Genomic DNA, 20,564 nt, shown 5'->3' with positions numbered 1-20,564 from the left:
AATGGAGAGGGCTCAGCCTTTCTTCTCCAGCCCAGAGAAAAGGGTTTCAAAGGCTGTATGTGGTGAGTTTGATATGCATCTCCCTCAGGAACCAAAATGTGAGAGGGAGCTGACGCTGGCTAAACCAGCAGGGTGGATGCCACATCAGAAAGTGAGTACTGTCCCCTTGCCCCATGGTGGAGGGGAGGGTGAAAGGAATATGAACCCTGGACACCCAGAGTGGCAGCCTGGGTCTCTTTGCAACAGGTTCTCCCCGAGAGGGCTTTGGCATGAGAGTGAGAGGACCCCAAAGAGAGTCCGACTGGAAACCAGAAGATGCTGAGGGATGGCAACAGCAGCAGGAGGCGAGAACCACCCAAATCCCGGGGGGCCCAGAGCAAGGCCCCTCAGAGGAGTCCTGGAGAAGGCCATGGAGGCAGCCAGGAGAGAAAAAAGTCCCCTTTCCCTGTCTGCCAGGCTCAGATAACTTAGCATCAGGTGTGACAGTCACAGTCAGGTAACGACTTGCTGCACACTCCCCCTGACCCCACAACCTGGAGAAACCTGAGCAGTGGGCAGCTGGAGGCCGCTGGAGGGGGAAGTGGCCCTTGGTGGCTGGATGGAGGGAAGTCCTCCCTTGGAATGAATACTGACTGTTTATAGACCAAAAAGGGCATTTCAAATTTCCAAAATGAACCTGTGTGCATGTGTGTGTGCGTGCTGAGAGAGAGTGAGTGAGAGACAGAGATACGGAGAGAGAGAGAGAGAGGGGCAGGCTGACTTCAAGTGGCCTTAGAACTTCTCATTACCAGAAAAGTAACCAGAAAAGTCATGGGCCTGATCAAGTTATTATCAGGAAATAGGGTACAACATACCTCCCTGAATAAACTTTAAATGAACAGTGGGAGACAAGAATGAAGCTGAGTCTTAACTATGACTGGTGAGTCACATTGTACAATATATTAGTTACATACAGTTAACCTTTGCTAAGTCCTGACTAAGTGCCAGGCACTGGGCCATGGACTTCACAGACACTACCTCATTCAGTCCCTCTAACAACTCCTTGAGGCAGATATTTGACAGATAAGAAAACTGTGGCTCAGAGAAGTTAGGCAACTTGCCCAGGGTCACGCAGGTAAGTAAGTAAAGTAGTAGGAACCTGTATTCAACCTCAAGCCTGACATCTATCTGTGAGCTCTTGTATTGTCCCGGATGAGTGGTTTTCAGCAAAACTTTTGTGACTGAAGCAGGAAAGGGACTTGGGTCCTATCCATCCTTCCTCCTCGCGAGTCCCTGAGCTAGAAAACCAAAAAGCAGAGTTTGAAAGCCACTGACAAGCATGATCTTATGGGTCCTGTACAACACTCTGATTTTATGATGCTATCATCTGTGGGCGGGAAGGTGGAGAGAGGTGGACCCACCACAGCAGACATAGGTGACAGGAAAAACTCAGAATTTGTATCCAGTGTTCCAGGAGAGGCAGCTGGAAGGGGCTGGTTCCAGCAGGTGGATCTGAGGTTCACAGAATTAAAATCATGTGTATAAATATAGAGTTCAGAGAATGCATGTAAAGCACTTAGCACAGAGCCTGGCATTAGGTAAATGGCAACTATGATTGTGGAAAGTTTACATATGTGCCTAAAAACCTCAACATATAATTTAATGCAACATGCTCAGCCACTGATGTCACTGTGTCTGTTCCATAAGGAGCTATGTTTATCATGGACACTACACTTTACTAATTGAGCCAAGACAAGAAAGGAATGTGTAAGATTAAGCTAGCCAAGTCTAAAACAATTAGAGTAAGTCTGAAGCAACGGGTTTTAAGCAAGGGGGGCCCAGGGAAGGGGGTAGGCATGGAGTCCTGTGACATAATGATGGAAAACATAATCCTTTCTCCAACAAAAAAAAGTGCATATGTACAATTTTGCAAATAATGACAGAAGTTCACAGATCTGTTGAAGTCTATTCATAGTCTCCAGATTAAGAACTACTCCTGTAGATCCTGGGGATTCAACATGAGGTCCTCAGGCCAAGAGCTGCCCACCAGATCCCAAAGTGGTGCTACCCATCCTTGTCCTCTCCACATGTTCCTTATTGGTAGTCTGGATCATGACACCAAACCTGAAGTAGGTAGTCAATGTAACTGTGCAGAATCTAATTTCCAACCTTTCAAGTTTAATAGACTCCAAATGAAGAATGTCTAAACTAATGGATTCTGGTACCTAGAAAATTTATCTGCTTGGCATTCTCATTCTTTCCTTCCTTCCTTCTGGTACCAACACCCCTCCTTTTTATTATTTTTTAATTTTTAAAATTTATTACATAATGTGGGGAGTCTTCCAGTGAAAAGAGGAAACCTGCTAGACAAATTCTAAAAGAGCTGTAACACTACCCCTCCTTTTTCCATGGGGAACCCATTCGGTGTAATTCTGGTGGGATTTACCCTCTCTCATGGGACACATGAACAGGCCTTAGCCAAAGTGATGCTGCTTATTGTCTACTGCATATTTCTGGCCATGCTGATTCAGGCAGGCAATCCAATCTGGGCTGGTCAAGGTCCCTCCTTGGTACTCACTACTGCTAGAAGTATGGCAAAAGAGGCACCCATAGCTGTGAGAATGACAGAAACCCAGTACTGATAGCTACCTCTGCCACCATGGTGAGGGAGAGCATGTCTGAGAATGAAGCTGAGAGAGCTAAGCAAAGTCAAGACAGAGTGAAAGATAATGGCCTGATGATATCTTTGGAACTCCTGAATACAGCTGTGCCTGAAGCCCTTACTAGCATGGCCATCCTAATCATATAAGTCAAGAGACTAGTTTAAATTATATTTCTGTTGCTTGCAACCAAAATACTCCTAATAAACTTGATCCAAAGCAAAACAAAGTCCCAAAGGAAATTCTCCTTCATGGGTAGTTCTTGTGGAATTCTGGGCTCCTCTCTGACAACGATCCTGAATGAATTAAAACTTTTTCTTCCTACGACATTCTTGCAAAAAAGTCTAGGCTTAACATTATTCCCTATCATTCTCAGCACCAATGGTTCATCTTACCAGTGATGCCAGTCAGCAAATATCTCATTCTCCCCACCCTTGATCCTGCACTCCTGCTCACCTTCCCTATACTATTGGATACTTCCTCTTGTAATAAATATTAAGGGTACTCATTAGAAGAGGAGGGACCCAGAAATGGACAATGGTGGCCTAGTTTATAGTTCGCTACCATCAAATACTTGGAGTCAAGTCTCATGAGCCTCTCAAACTGCCCCCAAAAGGCACTGAATGTTCCAGTATAAGAAATGAACCTAGAACCATGGGGCTCAAAAGAGAAGGAGAGAGACATGGAGCAAGGGAAGAGGATCATGCAGGGTCAATGTAAATTCTGTGTATCAAAAGCCACAACACAGACTGAGTCATAGTGTAGAATGACTTGAGAGTTGAGAGAAATAACATTCACAGAGCACTATCAGGAAGTTATTTTTCTTTTAGAACAGGGATGGTAAGTAGATTTCAACTCACGTGCCCAATCTGGTCCACAACTAAAATGCCAAGGCTCAGCATCAAGACGGTCATGACAATCTGAAGTCCATTACAAGGTGGGGAGGGGAGGAGGTTTGTGAATATATTTATTTGTTATTTCAGCTGAAAAAATTACATTTCATCCTTGGACTAAGCAATACCAACAGAGAAATGCACACCTGAACCTAGAAGGGTTTCTCTTGGACTGCACTCAGCTGTCACATCATTCGCCTGCACTGAGGCAGTCGTCATTGTTTTACCTACAGGGATGTTGTCGGCCACTCTGTGTGGCATTATCTTTATGAGTACTCTGAAGACATTTCTCTGAGTCTTCAATCATGATCAACCCTGCTTCTTCTGAGTAACTGGTGTGCTTTTATCTTCCAGCCACCGTAAGTCGTCAACGGAGCATGTTTTCCTTCTGGTACTGATTGCTCAGAAGCTCAGAGGTAAGTCTGTGGGAACTGCCAGCAAATGAATAGCCTCTCTCCCATGAACTGGGGCCTTATTTTATCTCTGACTTCACCCCACTTTTCCTTCCCCACAGATTTCCTCCCTTACTTATTTTTCTTAATTGCATTATTTTACACCTATGTTTAAAGGCCATCTCAAAAATCTTTGAAGACAGCTACATACATCAGATCAACAGTAATTAACATAAGAGGAAACAAACCAGATGGTGAGTGGAGGAAAGTTTTACAAATGCTGCCATGCAGTGGCAGCCACAGGGTGATGGCCTTGAACCAGGAATAGCCCTGGGCCAACCCGTCAAGTCAGCAAATATCTCATTCTCCCCACCCTGGATCCTGTGTTCCTGCTCACCTTCCCTACGCTCCATTCTCCATGGGCAGCCATTCCCCCTGGGCCATTTCTGAGCATCCACACCTACTCTCTCTTTAGTACTACTGGTTGCTCTCCCTCCCTCAACTCTTCCCACCAAATCAAAATGCCTTCCTCCTCTCTCTAGAACCTTGGGCTTGACTGTATGTTGTCAACAGTTGATAATAGCATAGTGTCTCTTTCAAGGACAGGTACATTTTAACCAGGCATTTTGAAGAGGAAAAAAAAGCCCATAGAAGTAATTCACTAATGGTGGAATATACTACAAAAGTAGTACAAAAGCAATTGAAAAGGAGATTTTTTCTTGTAAATCTCAAGTAATTCTCTGTAAGGCAGCATAGTACGTGGCACACAGTGCTCAATACACAGTAGCTACTCATTATTACTATTGTTGCTGTTATTGTTAATCCCACCACTACCATTTGATCACTCACTGTCTATTCCTTTTACCTCCACCACGCAGGCTACTGCCCTTTTTGGAACACTGGCCGACTGGAGATCCACAATCAATTAATCCATTTTAATCATATTTATGATTTATAATGTATTTTTACATACATTAGCCTTTTTTGATCTTCCTAGCAATTGTCTAGTTAAACATTCTTCTCATTTTATAGATGGGCAAACTGAGGCTCAGGAAGACTGAGTTAGTAAGGTTCCAGAGCCAGGCTCAAACTCAGGTTTTGTATAAATTTCTTGTTCTTCCCATAACAAGTGGTTGCCAACTAGAGTGCAATCACATCAGAATCATCAGAATTTTGAATGTCATGAAGATATTGTAAAAGCAAAAAAATAAAGAATCATTTGGGTGCTTTAAGGTTCCTGGGGTCTACCCCAGACCTAATGAATATAGATGGCCCAGTGGAAGGGACTGTATGAGTTTGTATTTCAACAGGTGCCTTGTGTGATTCTGATGAGCTGCTGGTGGATGGACAAGTCCAATGCCCATGCTTCTTCTTGGTTGATTAAGTACCTGCTGTACCCTCAGCCCTGTGCTAAGTACTACAAGGCAGGCATATATCGCCTTTAGCTCTCAAAGAGCTAAGTGAATAAGAAGCTGGGAAGTGAGTAGGAGCTAGGAGGTAAGACTAAACAAGTGAAAAAGAGTGAGCCAAAGAAGGCACTGTTTGGCTTTGAAGGAAGTCAGAGCAGGCAAGATCACAGATGGCAGGAATAGAAAGGAAGGCCATGTCATGGAGAAGGGAAAATTCCAGTAGGTCTTGCAAAATGGGAAGGATTTCCAGGTAGAGAAGGGGTAAGTGGAATGAAATATCTTCAAGAGAGATACTGAATAGATTGTCTGGCAAGAATAAAGGGAATAGCAGGACTTGAACAGGAGAGAATGGGGCCGGAAAATGAGTGGAGAAGCTAGAGAAGAGCCTAGGCTGGTGTAGGGGATGGCAGGTAGGGAGGGAGGTGGTTTTTGAGGAGTAACGTCCTGAAAGATAAACTGAAGAATGACTAGTGTGGTGGTGCTGTGTAGAATGGAGGGAGGGCTGGAGGGTAGAAAACCTGGTATTTGCAAGACCGCCTAGGAACTTGTTGAACTGAGATGCCAGACGGCTAGAAGTAAGACTAAGATTTGACAGTGTTGGCAGTCAGAATGGGGTGAAGGAATGGGACTATAAGATGGGAATCTAAGTCCTCTCACACTCCATGCTCTTCTCATTCACCACAGCTGTTTCCATGTGCCCCATAAACACTATAGCAGATTGCCAAAAATGGCTACATTTCTTCCCCTCCCTGTATCCATGCTCCTTGAAATGGGACCCTGCAGCTCCTCTGTCATATATTTCTTGAATCCAGGCTAACCATATAGCTTGCTTTAACAATCAGAATGTACTGGAAACAATGTTGTGTGAATTCTGAGTCTCAGTGTCAAGATGCTTCTGCTCTCTCCTGGAACCCTGCCCAATCACCATATGAACAAACTTGGGGTAACTTGCAGGATGATGAGATACATGGCTTAGTCATCATTATCTCTCCACCTGACAGCCAGTGACCCCCAGAAACAAAGCCTAGCTGACATGGAACTGCAGCTACCTGTAGATACATGAATAGTCCCAGGTGAAAGGAGAAGGATCACGTAGCTGAGCCTAGCCCAAATCACCAACCCACAGAATGGCAAGATAAATAAAGGATTGTTATTTTGAGCCAGTAAATTTTGACTCAAAATGCTGGCAGTAAATTTTGGGGTGATTTGTTATGCAGCATAATATAACTGATACACACTGCAAATAACTGTATAGCCACAATATTAGGGAGTGATGCTATATGAAGCCCCGGAAGCTTTCTCACTTTTAAAAAGTACATTATTTTCCTAGCTCTTAAGGAAGTTTTCTACCATGGCAGAACTATTACCTCACAATAATCACATTTAGGTGAGATGAGAGATGAGAGAAAAAAAATAGAGCAATAATAAAGAGTAGAGCCCCAGTATGTTATATGTTGTAGCTGTGAGCCAATTTTCATTACAACACACTACAAGAAACTGTCTGAATTCCCTGGCTGAAATAACACTCTGTTGTTTTGGATACTCCCATCAACAGGGGCCTGGAAATAGTTTCATTACCCAAAAAAGTTTTTATTTTAATAGTATTTGGCATGTAATCATGGATCTTTATCCTGCCCATGGTCTTACAAAGGAACATGGGTTGCTCTGTTTTTTTAAGGCATGGAAACATCATAAATTATAGAGATTAAAGAAAAGTACAAATAAATAGACATCTCATCATAGCACTGGTAGGGAAGCATCTAACTTAGAAGTGTGAATATCATCTCAAAAATAAAGTCAAACAGTCACTTTGTTTAAGAAATGAAGAACTTACCAGTAAGACTTTGTGTGGTCCAATGTTTTCAGGTTTTAAGTGGAATGAATCTGAAATAGAATTAAATAAACATTCCATAAGTAAATCACATTTGGAAAGGGTGTGCTTTCGATCCCAAGTGACTGCCATAACGTTGAGCATTTATTCATGTATTTAAAGATGAAAAAAGCTTTTTCTGGCTCCTGATGGAAGAGGGAACATTTTTTGCCAACACAGTTTAACTTCCTGAATAGAGAGAGCATGCTCTCATCTACTTCGGGGAGTGTTCAAAGTCTGAGGCCAGTGTAACTATAAATGGTAGTGTTTTTTCCAAACCTCTCCAAGTCAGGGGAAGCCTCTCTAGCCGTTGCCCTTGCCTTGGTCTCAATCTCTTTATGCTAGGACCCAGCCATGGCCCTCTCTAAGACACCACCTAAAACACTGGTGGTCCAACATAACTTGAAGGGCAGAGGAGGAGTGTATAAGACTTTCTAATAGTGGCTTTCTGATCATATACATAAACACAGATTTTTGTCTTAACTGATAATGATGAGCCTAAGGTAGTGTTGTTCAATAGAAATATAACCCAAGCCACATACTATTAAAACATAATATTGAATATATTTAATAATAGATTAACAATATATAATTATGTATATTATATATTAATTATAACATACATAATTATAATAAAATACATTTAATCATAATGTTAAATGTTCTAGTAGCCACATTTAAAAAGCAAAAAAGAAATTAATTTTAATATTTAATTTAACCTAATTTATCTAGAATATTATTGTTAACACATAATACAGAAATCATTAACAAGATATTTTACTTTTTTTAGACTAAATCTTCAAGATTCAGTACATCTCAACTTGAGCTAGCCACATTTCAAGTAGTCCATGGCCACACATGGCTAGTGGCTACCATACTAGACAGCACAGGTCTAAGGATCTTGGCCTTCAGGTATTGGTAAGGCTTCAAGAAGTCCGACGCATATGAAGATCTTATTCACCTATTTTCCTTCTCTCAGTTGTCTATCATTAGTCCCATTTCATGATGTCATTTTAACAGAAATCAGACATAATGACAGCAAATACTTATATATAGCACTTACTATGTGCCAGGAACTGTTCTTGGCATGCCCCCATCTTACCTCAATTAAACGTCACAATAACTTTACGAGGTAAATATATTATTCTCATTTTGTAATGAGGCAACTGAGGCACAGAGGGGTTACATTATTTACACAAGACTGTGAGACGGTGACAGGGATGGGATTCAAACCTAAGTCGTTTGCCTCCAGAGTCCATGCTTTTACCCACCACCCTCTCAATTAAATTTGAACAGCTCAAAATAAGATAATTACTTTCAGTTTTAATTATAACCATCAAATGATCCAAGTCTGCTCTCATGATAACATGGTTAGATAATAGCAGTGATGGCAGATGGAACAGTTATTGGATGCACCAGCAAATTAAATTTAAAACAATTTGGAATCCGAGCACAAAAACCACAGCAGGTGGGGTCGAAAAGGCTGCACCGGGTCTGGAGGTTTGTCTGGATGACCAAGGTGGTGGCTGGGGAGGTTAATGTGAGGTCCATGGAAAATCTTCTTTTGATGATTTTTCTGAGGGAAGGGCCTAATGCTTTCATCAGATGCTGAAAGATTTCTCAAATGGGTCTTTTAGATAGATATCCCTATATCTGTCTCAGCAGGGGTAGGGAGTTAGAAAGAATCAAGTAAAAGAACTAAGAAAACACATCTTTTTCACTTTATTAATACACAGGCCGCAAAAGAATCACACTCAGTGAGCAAAATCAGACCCCCACATGTGAGCTTTCTGCCAAATCACAGAGACGGAGGCTGGTCAGTGGCACCGCAGGGCTGAGGCCAAAGTGCTGCCACCCAGTCTCCTATGGAGAGCCCTGAACCTGCTGAAAATCCTTCCGTGGCTTCCTCTAGGTTTTAGGATCAAGGCCAAGCTCCTCAGACTACTCTAAAAAGCCCCTGTGGCCTCATGCCTGGACTCTCCCTCAGGCGCCTCACTGACAGGTCCCAAAATGCACACCCCCTATGCCTTTGTGGATTCTGTTCTTTCTGCCCAACATGTCCTTTCCCTACAGTATCAGTGGGTCTTCACATCTCAGTTCAAAAGTCACCACCTCTGGGAAGCCTGTGTGAACATCCTTGACTGCCTCAGCAACACCTTCTCTGCAGTAGCGCCAATAAGGTAGTATTCATTCAATTCAAATGGCAATTATACACTACTATAGTTATGTGTCCCTGAAGGAGGGGGATGCGTTCTGAGAAATGAATTGTTAGGGGACTTCATCGTGTGAATATCGTAGGGTGTACTTACACAAACCTAGAGGGTACAGCCTACCACACACCTAGGCTACATGGTAGAGCCTATTGTGTCTAGGCTATAAACCTGGACAGCATGTTACTGTTGTGAATACTGTAGGCAACTATAACACAATGCTATTTGTGTATCTAAACATAGAAAAGGTATAGTAAAAACATGGTATTATCATCTTTAAAATAGGTTGTTTTGTTTAAAAAACATTCAGTCAGTACCAATGGTATTATAGTCTTATGGGACCACTGCCACAGATGCAGCCTATAGTTGACTGAAATTTCATTATGCGCATATGACTGTACTATTGGTAATATTAAAAGCTGGTTTTTTATGTGCTAGGCACTGTTCAAGTGCTTTACATGCTCCTTTAATCCCCTTGGTAATCCTATGAGGAAGGTTCTTTTCATTATTCCATTTAGTAGGACAGCAAATTGAGGCACAGAGGTTAAGCCAGTAGTCTAAGGTTACATGGCTTGTAAGTGGCAGAGTCAAATTGTAAACCCAGACAATTTGGTTCTAGACTTCACACTCCATGCCTGCCTCCAACTAGGGTCCACTTCCCTCTGCTCTCATTGCCCTTGCACTTACTTTACTCTGGTGTCTCCTGTATTTTAGATTTCCATTTATTGGTTTCTCCCCCAACAGGTTTGCAGAATCCCTGAAGGTTAATAATGTGTCTAGCTCATTTTTGTCTCTCCAGGACCTAGTAAGGTACTTGGTATATCGTAGATACTCAGTAAAGACACACACAGGAGAACACTGGAATAGCATTGAAAGGATAGGAGCCAAGGCTATCAACCCAGGCCTGATAAAAACGCACCAGGATAAAGAATCTTCAAATACACACTTTAACAAAGCAAGTTTTGACTTCATCTTTTAAATCCAGCCAGTTCCAAGGAGATGGTCACTTCCTAGGCCTGTTCAATACCAGAGGGAGAAGGAGCAACTCGGAGCTTGGCAGACTTGCTCACACCTCCAAGTTCATCAGTTTTATTTGACTTTGCAGGTAGAACTAAGTAATAACATGCTTAAGCAATAGCATACCCAATGTCTTGGCTGGCCATTATCAAGGACTGCCAGAAAAGACACATGCTGAAAAATCTCCTTTGGCTGCCTGGACATGGCTTGGATATTTCTACCCTGGAGTTCCAGGATATATTTCTTTCCATTACTATCTAAACTCCCCTCAGATGGCTATGGAATTTGAACTTGTAGAAGAATACTTTCCTCTAACAGTGAGAAAGGCAAAAAGTTTTAAGATCTAGAACATATACAGATCTCTAGCAAGAGAAGGAGCTCTCTCTAGCCTGGTCAGAGATTGTATCAGGATTGTGGCCCAGCCTACCCACTTGCAGATAAATGCAGTCAGCCATAACATCCACCCTTTATACTGCATCTAGAATGTAAAAGAATCCACTACCTTCCCATGTACATGGATGGATGTCAGCATCACTTGTTCTTAACAACCAAACCATAAATCTGTATTCTGACTCTTGCCATATCATCTCCTTACATGGTAAGAAATAATGACATTAATTTATTTATTATTGAGAGGTATACTGAATGTAAATCATGTGCTAGGGATGGTTGTAGGTGCTGGAGATGCAGTGGTGAATGAAGTATATTACATTCTTGACTTGAGGCCTTTACATTGTAATCGGGGACAGCAAACAAACACGTATACAAATAAGTAAATAAGATCATTTTAAACAATAAGTTCTACAATTTTTTTCATACATGCAAGGAGTGAAGTGACCTAATGAAGAGTTTAACAAGGTCTCTTCAGCAGCTGTAGGGAGGAGTATTGAAGAGGCAATAGTGAACAAATGGTGACCAAGTATGAGGCCATTTGATTGTTCAGGTGAGATATGGTACCTCAGATGGAGAGAAGTAGATGAATTCAGTATAGGTTCTGGAGGTAAAACAATTAAGACTTGCTGATGAAGTGGATACAGGGAGTCAAGCAACTTGGTCAATGATGGTTTCATTTACTCAGGGAGAAAACAGATTGACGGAAGAAAAAAATCAAGAATTCTGATGTGATCTGGTTAACTTTGAGACATCCAAGGGGGGATGTCAAGAAAGCATTAAGAAGTCTAGAACCATGCTGTCCAATAATAGGTACATGTGGGTCTTTAAATTTAAATACAATTAAAAACTCACTTCCCCAGTTGTATGAGCCACATTTCAAGTGGCCAAGCAGCCACAGAGGCAGCTACTCTATGGAACAGCACAGGTACTATATGGTTTCACTTGCAAATTCTGATATGATGTTATCTCAAAAGGCAAAACAGATGTAAAAGGGCTTTTGACACACATAAAGGACACTACTGTAGGGATAAAAGGTAAATTCTCCACAAAATTGGGGCATAGTTGAGGGAAATATATCCTATGCTTTAAGTCTATCCTACAAATTTGTCTTTATTAGATGTCTGGAGGGCTACCAACTTTGTAAAGTAATACTATATGTGTCAAAGAATTATAAATTCATTCTTGAGCTCCAAAGGTTAAAAACAGTGGGTTAAAATGCTGGCATTTTGCCCCATTGTACAACGGCTTCTGTCCCAGAGAATGGTACACCCTGAAAGGTTGAACTGGCCTATTTTAACCAAATGGTACCACCCCATTATCTCCACCTTGGGACTGGCTCCTGGCTGGAAGAGCTGGTCTAAGCTGTTCATCAGGAGAAATTCTTTTTACCTGGTTACTGTCCTAATCCACAGAGAGCTTCTGAAGACAAAGTTTTGTTTTTAATTGAGGAACTGGTGGTATATGTACTCAACTAACTTGCAGATAAGTTGGGGGAAAAGTATTCTGATAATGCCAAAGACAGTATAAATTTAAAAAAAATACACATAGATTCCTATTTCATCACACTTTAAGAGAATAAGTGAAAAAGAGTAAACAAGAAATTGAAACGTTACACTCAACATAATTTTTTCCCCATTTTTGTGCTGAAAGGACAATGGCAGTTTTAAAAGGATGGCAAGCTTCTTTGGAATTTACCCATATTTCCAGCAGTCTAGTGCTGCTATTTATTTTTGCATGTTACCTTTGATAGAAACATGTGTTTTTATGTGACTATGGCCATAGTTTATATGCTATTAGTAGTAAAGGCTTCGAAATTGGACAGATCTAGGTTTGAATGTCGGATCCTCAACTAATGAGATGCAAGTCCTCGAACAATTTATCTCTAGTCCTCAATTTCCTAAAGTGTAAAATGGGGCTAATATTACCTTTTGTATATACTTGCTGTAAGGATAAAAAAAGAAAATCTTAGCACAGTGCCACTAGGACAAACTCCATGAATTATGGCTACTATTTCTTTCTAAAATTTCATTTCAAATATTTCAGTATTTCTACACATAGACATAAGTGTTTCATGTTGAAAAGCCACAATTTCCTAAATCAATCCCCTAATGCTGGATAGTTAAGTTACTGCCAGTTTTTATTATCACAAACATGATTACAATGGACATCTTCATGGCTTAGCTTTTTTATTCTTTTATCTTATTTCTCTGGCTTCTCTAAATTCCTAATGGTGAAATTACTAGTTTTTGCTTTTAAAAGGGTTTTTATTAGCATACAATAATATCACCAGCAAAATAATGCACAGTTCCTGAGATCTTCATATTTTATACATAAAATAGTATTAAGACTGAAGAGCTTCTGCACAGCAAAAGAAACTACCATCAGAGTGAACAAGCAACCTACAAAATGGGAGAAAATTTTTGCAACCTACTCATCTGACAAAGGGCTAATATCCAGAATCTACAATGAAATCAAACAAATTTACTAGAAAAAAACAACCCCATCAAAAAGTGGGCGAAGGACATGAACAGGCACTTCTCAAAAGAAGACATTTATGCAGCCAAAAAACACATGAAAAAATGCTCATCATCACTGGCCATCAGAGAAATGCAAATCAAAACCACAATGAGATACCATCTCACACCAGTTAGAATGGCGATCATTAAAAAGTCAGGAAACAACAGGTGCTGGAGAGGATGTGGAGAAACAGGAACACTTTTACACTGTTGGTGGGACTGTAAACTAGTTCAACCATTGTGGAAGTCAGTGTGGCGATTCCTCAGGGATCTAGAACTCGAAATACCATTTGACCCAGCCATCCCATTACTGGGTATATACCCAAAGGACTATAAATCATGCTTCTATAAAGACACATGCACATGTATGTTTACTGCGGCATTATTCACAATAGCAAAGACTTGGAACCAACCCAAATGTCCAACAATGATAGACTGGATTAAGAAAATGTGGCACATATACACCATGGAATACTATGCAGCCATAAAAAATGAAGAGCTCATGTCCTTTGTAGGGACATGGATGAAATTGGAAATCATCATTCTCAGTAAACTATCACAAGAACAAAAAACCAAACACCGCATATTCTCACTCATAGGTGGGAATTGAACAATGAGATCACATGGACACAGGAAGGGGAACATCACACTCTGGGGACTGTTGTGGGGCGGGGGGAGGGGGGAGGGATAGCATTGGGAGATATACCTAATGCTAGATGACGAGTTAGTGGGTGCAGTGCACCAGCATGGCACATGTATACATATGTAACTAACCTGCACAATGTGCACATGTACCCTAAAACTTAAAGTATAATAATAAAAAAATAAAAAAATAAATAAATAATAAAAGCAGTTTGCCAATTTCTATTTAAAAAAAAAAGACTGTTTTATTTTGTATTTGTAAGATCATTAGGATCAACATTTTTACATGTTTATTAATGGTGTGTCACCTCGAAAAACAATTAATTTTATATTTTTTGGTTATTCATATACTATGATCCTGATGTTTTTCTTGTAAGTTTGAATAAGTTCTTTATAGCGCACAGTAATCAACAGGTAATATATGCATTTGCTACAAATAGATTCCCAAAACTTATGCAATTTTAAGATAAGTATCTTTTCACTTATATAGCATTTCATAAATAATGTGTCACAGCTATATTTTGTATAAACCTCAAGAGCTATGATATTGCTTCTTGGCAAAATGTTTGGCTTTTGATTGTGTCTCAAAGTCAATTTATATCCACGCTGATCATCATAGCAACCCTGTGAATGAGCTGGGGAGTATAACAATGTTGCCTGTACGGCAGAGAAAACAGATCCAAACAGGGTGACTGAGACAGGATCACTGAATCCTGCAGCTGGCCACAACCAGACTCTGAATCCCTCTTTCTCTGAGTCACAGGACCCCTTGTGAAAGGAAGTTTGCAAGGTAAAAGTGAAGAGAAGTATTTTGTGCAAAATGGATTATTATTCACAGCACCAATTCTATATTGTTTCCTATAAGAAAGCCTTTACACACAGCATCAGAGAACCATGTTTACTTCACTGGAGGATCTCAAGAAATGTTAGCATTATTTCAGCAAATTTACTATAACAATGGCTCACAAAACGGATCCACCCTCACACAGTTTTTTATACAGGCAAAATAATTTAAATAATTTAAACCTAAATTAAGTTTTACTTGATTATTATTATTATTTTTTACCTGGCAAAAATACCACTTCTTCTCCCAAGTATTCCCTCATTCTTTGGCTCAATGAAACCACTCTTCTCTTAGAATTTCTACAACCTTTTCTACCTCCTACTTTTTATCACAGATATTTGGGAATGTGTTGCACTTCTCTGACTGGGTGGTAAGGTACCAGTGGTCCATATTTTAGTTGTATCTCCTAAATCACCTGGCATCTTTCTCTGCATGGAGGAGCACTCGTTCGATGTTTTACAGAGATATGGGAGAAGAATTTTACATAGTTAAGAGACAACGGTTTTTTTAAAAATGTAATTAAAATAAGAGCATTAAAGTACAGGTTGCACTAACTGTATTCTCTTTGCTACACCATTCCTTATTTTGGCAAGCATACTATCATGAGACACTTCTAATGCATTCTTAGGCTGGAAGTCTGCATTAACCAAACAATACTAAACTACATTAAACAGAATGTCTAAGAATGTTTCCAACTATGTACAAATCTGTATAAATATGTAACTATATCTGTGATGCTTTTATTTGCAAATTCAGATAAAACTTATTTCTCAAAAATTATCTGTGTACACAACACAGACACACACACAGCACACAAGTACTAAAGTCTTGGTCAGCATTTGGGAAAAACTCAGATAAAAATATGGGACATCTGTTTCCTAATACTAGGAAAATTCACAGGAAATGATGAATGTTAACTAGGGAGAAAAATAATCTGGATCAAATTATGAAATGAAAACATCCAAAATTCAGAATTTAATACAGTATAGCCTGTGAGCCATGAGATCTTCAAAAGTGGGGATGATTTAACATTTTATTGAAATATGTTACCAGTAGAAATATTTTTATTCCATGTATATACCAATAAACAAAACTGAATACCCCAGCCTACACAATACTTTCAGATTCTGTGTCTCCCCACTGATATTTATGTAACCCTTGGCAGTTGAGGTTAGCTGTTTCATGTCTATTTCCATAACGTGCCCAGTGCCTTGTGGGACAAATTAAGACCTAACACTAAATTGGACGGTGGTCCCCAGATAGAGAGGATGGGGCTCTTTTGAGAAAGATCTAGCATAGCTGTGTCTCCCAAGGAGAACTGGAGGGACAATGACAGACAGCCACAGAGCAAGGCCAAAGAAAACTGTAGAGGAAGAGGGTTTGTAGCTTGTTGGCTCTTCCACCATCCTGCTGCTTGTGAGTGTCTCTGAACCTACTATGTGTTTGGCAATGTGGAAGGTGGTAGAGACAAAACAGAGAACAAAATTTAGTCCCTCTCTGGGCCAGATGCAGTAGCTCACGCCTGTAATACCAGCACTCTGGGAGGCTAAGGTGGATGAATCACTTGAGGTCAGGGGTTCGAGACCAGCCTGGCCAACATAGTGAAACCCCGTCTCTACTAAAAATACAAAAACAACAACAAAAAAAAACTAGCCAGGCATGATGGCACGTGCCTGTACTCCCAGCTACTTGGGAGGCTGAAGCAGGAGAACTGCTTGAACCTGGGAGGTGGAGGTTGCAGTGAGCAGATATTGAGCCACTGCACTCCAGCCTAGGTAACAGAGACTTATATATATATATATGTGTGTGTGTGTGTGTGTGTGTGTGTGTCTGTGTATATATGTATATATATGTGTATATCTGTGTGTGTGTATATATGTATGTGTATAAGTGTGTGTGTGTGTGTACGTATGTGTGTGTGTGTATATATATATATACATATATATAGTCCCCCTCCTCAAGGAACCCACAGTAAGTCATATAAACAACTCACGAGGCCACCATAGCTCCAGTGGCACATAATCTAATCACAGTAAGTACAACTAACTCTGAGAACACAGGGGACACTTATGCCAGTCTGGAATGATCATAGAAGGCTTCCAGGAGGAAGCAGCGTGGAAGCTAAACTGTACAGAATGACCAGGGTTTACCACAAGAGGAAAGGAGGGAGGTACAAGTAAGGTAGAGGGAACAGCTTGTGCCAAGGCCTGAGAGGAAGTGAGTCCCTAAGCACACTGGGGGATGCAAAGAGCTTGGGGAGTGCACTGGGGCAAAGAGTTCTCTAGTGGAGTCCTATTAAACTAACAGGCAATAGTCAAGCAAAGAGTTCTCAAGTGGAGTCCTTATTAACAAATAGGCAATAGTCAGGCAAAACCTAAAGGAGGTAACTGTAGTGAAAACCACAGGACCAACGGAAATGACCCAGAATCTCTAGCATCTTCACATCAGAAAGAGCACTGACAGGGGGGACAGCCAAGGCCCTTTTAGGTAATAGGCCTCTAGAGAGAGGGCAAGAAGACAAATTGTACCATGGCCACAACCTCATCAGAGTCAATGCTGGTTTCCAATTCACAGGAAAAACCAATAGCCAGCTACCCAACCCAACAGAAAGGAAGAGTGAGCAGGCCTTATTCACAACCCTAAGAGGATGGCAGAATTATTTCCATTTTACAGGTAAGTTGCTGGTTTTAGAAGACAGTATTTATCAATATTCCTTTCTGTTGATTGATCCAGCTTCTGACTAGGAAAAACCAACTCATCTTGCTTTGCCTGGGACTTCCCAGTTTTTGTACGGAAAGTCTCATGTCCCAGGAATCCCCTCAGTGCCATGCAAGCCAAGATGGTTGGTCAGCCTACTCAGAGTTTGTGAGGCACATGAAGTGGGCAATGGGATTTATGACACAGGTTTTTGTATAGGAACTGGTGCAAAGTTACATGTGACTGACCTCCCCAAGCTAACTTGAATCCTTTGAACCACGGAACCTTTTGGAATAGCTTAGTGGCTTCTCAAAGGCTCCTATATAATTTGCCATAATTTACACTGAATAATATTTGCAAAGCAAAAGCCTAGCTGAGGGCTTAGTGATTACTATCTGTGTGCTAACGTCAAATAATTGCATACTTCACAGCAACTAGCCAGAAGAGTGGTCTGAAATTAGTTGTTGTTGTTGTTAACTGAAAGTTAACCAAATATCTTTCAGCTTTAACTTTTTTGATCTGTTTTGTTTTGTTTTGTTTTGAGACAGTGTCTGATTCTGTCACTCAGGCTGGAGTATAGTGGTGCGATCAGGTCACAGTTCCCTGCAGCCCCTACCTCCTGGGCTCACACAATCCTCTTGAGTTTCCCTGGTAGCTGGGACTACAGGGGCACTTCACCACACCCAGCTAGTTTTTGTATTTTTTTTTTTAAGGAGATAGTGTCTTGCTACATTTTCCAGGCTGGTCTTAATCTCCTGGCCTCAAGCCATTCTTCTGCCTTGGCCTCCCGAAGCATAAGGATTTAAGGCATGAACCACTGTGCCTGGCCAGCTTTAACTTTTGACATTGAAAATCTTCCTAAAATAAATTAGTTTACTTACACACGAAGAGTAGTATACACATTTTCATATATCTTTGTTAACTAGGAATTCTACCATGCCTTACTTATTGCAATGGCTTACATTCTTACTGTTCGACAGATTTAAGAAGGTTTAGAAGACAACAAGAATGCACTATAGTTTCCAATAAATACAGTCACAAAAGGATATTACTTTGTGGCAATATCTGACAGGCAGAGAGTGGCTGACAAATCTTTATAGAATGAATGATGGTGGGACCATACAGAACTACGAAAAAGAAAATGATGAGGACAGTGAATGAGATAAAGGCTATACTTGTGCTTTTGCTACAGTGCTGTTGACTAAAGCAGCGGGAGCTCAGAGCTGAGGCACACAGTTCTTGTCCAATAAAAGGAAGGAAAAGCTCTTCAAGAGCAGTCCTTTCCTTACAAGGGTGGCCTCCTGAGTAGCTGGGATTACAGGCGTGTGCCACCACCACGTCTGGCTAATTTTTGTATTTTTAGTAGAGACAAGGTTTCACCATGTTTGTCAGGCTGATCTCCAACTCCTGACCTCGTGATCTACCCGCCTTGGCCTCTCAAAGTGCTGGGATTACAGGTGTGAGGCACCATGCCCAGCCCATACTTTATTCCTATATGTATTTGTTTTCCTTCCCACAAGGATTATTTCTTTACTTGAAGCGCCCTAGATTTTTCATAAATGAAAAACACACTCTGGATGTACTTATTTATACCTAATTTTCTAAAACTGAAATGTTCATAGTGGCTCAGGGGAAGGGTAACACAAGAGTTAATTCTGAAATTCAGTTCTATTTATCTTATTTGTCAAAGCCAGCTTTTACTCCTGTGAACATGTATCTCCTAATTCCAGGAACAATTGTGGATACTGATGATGTAAATACAGTTTTTCTTAATCTTTTAAAATTCACACTCGTTTCTGATAACCTTATGTTCCCTAATCAGATTCTGATATACCCATCCTTAGGTGTCTTAGCAAACTATGATATGTATTTTCAGTCTCCTTTGCTGAATTTTCTCCTCTTCCTCAAATCTGATGACTCTCAAATCTCTATCTCCAGTCTCAGCTTGCTCTTTGAACGTCAGACTTACTTGTCTGACTGATTTCTTAACATCTCCCCTAGGATGCTTAGTAAGGCATCACAAACAATTGTGCCTTGGCCACAATCATCTCCCACACTGCTCTCCCTTCTTGGGGCTCCCAGGGGACATCAATGGTACCAGTAGGACTCCATCATTCATGCCCTTGTTCAAGTCAAAATCTTCATTCATTTTTGGCTCCTTTCTCACCAACTGCATATCCCATCAATCAGCAAATCCTGTCAGCCCTACCTTCAAAATACCTCCAGAATCCAATCATGCATTGGCATCTCCTCTGCTCCCATCTGGGCAAACTAGCAGCATCTCTCACCTGGATGACTTAAAGAGTTCCCTCTGCTGATCTGGGCTTCACACTTGCTTCCCTCCTCAACCCCCCATCTAGTTTCCATCAGTCATTATTCCCTAGCTCAAAACTCTCCAACAGATTCTCAGCATACTTAACACACTTACTCACGTCCACTCCTTGGCCCATCAGCAGCTATGAGAACTGGCCTTGGCTCACTCTATCCAGCCACACTAACCCCTCTTCTCCTTAAATCTGCCAAGCAATGCTCTGTCTCGGGGCCTTGACACAGGTTCTTCCTTCTGCTTAAACTTCTCACAGACACTGCAGGCCTGCACATCTCACTGCCTCACTTCTTTCAGGTCTCTGGGTCAAGCGTTATCTCCTCAGAAAGGCCCTACTCTCTCTTCCCAGACTCTGCTTTGCTTTTCTTCTTGGTACGTACCCCTTCCCCCTTCCTGGCACTCTATTTTCTATCTATTGAATTATTCCCTCTCCTTCACTGGAATGTCAATGCCATAAGAAAAGGATGTTGTTTGTTTACCGTTGTACTCCCAGTGCCTGAGGCAATGCCTGACACAGGCTAGGCATTCAAGAAAAAATACACATTTTTTGGTTACTGAATGAATGCATATCCTCAACTGGCCAGAAATATTTTATTGAACTTGATGTTCGTATTATAAAAATAAACATTTCCTCTTTCCCCAAGTGAATCATAAGATAAGGCATGATTTTTAAACTACGTATGCCTTACCCCCTAGATTCTGGTATCTGCCCATTG

General features: G+C 40.9%; 1 protein-coding gene and 1 non-coding gene across 6 annotated transcripts in view; both read right to left on the bottom strand.

Annotated features, from left to right (window-relative positions):
• Positions 1 to 20,564, bottom strand: part of GNG12 (G protein subunit gamma 12) — a 130,077-nt gene that overhangs the window by 68,249 nt on the left and 41,264 nt on the right. For all 5 annotated transcript variants that reach the window (XM_016920562.4, XM_009460436.5, XM_003308134.7 and 2 more), the window contains exon 2: positions 7,168 to 7,217. In XM_016920562.4, coding sequence (XP_016776051.1) covers positions 7,203 to 7,217 — 15 coding nt within the window. In that variant the 3' untranslated portion in view covers positions 7,168 to 7,202. The remainder of the gene's footprint in view (positions 1 to 7,167; positions 7,218 to 20,564) is intronic.
• On the bottom strand, positions 2,313 to 2,373 carry LOC112207106 (U7 small nuclear RNA). Its single transcript, XR_002941577.1, has one exon. It is a non-coding gene; the product is annotated as a U7 small nuclear RNA (small nuclear RNA).

The sequence above is a fragment of the Pan troglodytes genome, chromosome 1, assembly GCF_028858775.2.
Source record: "Pan troglodytes isolate AG18354 chromosome 1, NHGRI_mPanTro3-v2.0_pri, whole genome shotgun sequence".
NCBI lineage: Eukaryota > Metazoa > Chordata > Mammalia > Primates > Hominidae > Pan > Pan troglodytes.
Note: the sequence above shows the minus strand (reverse complement) of the source record. Positions and strands in the feature narration are given on the sequence as shown.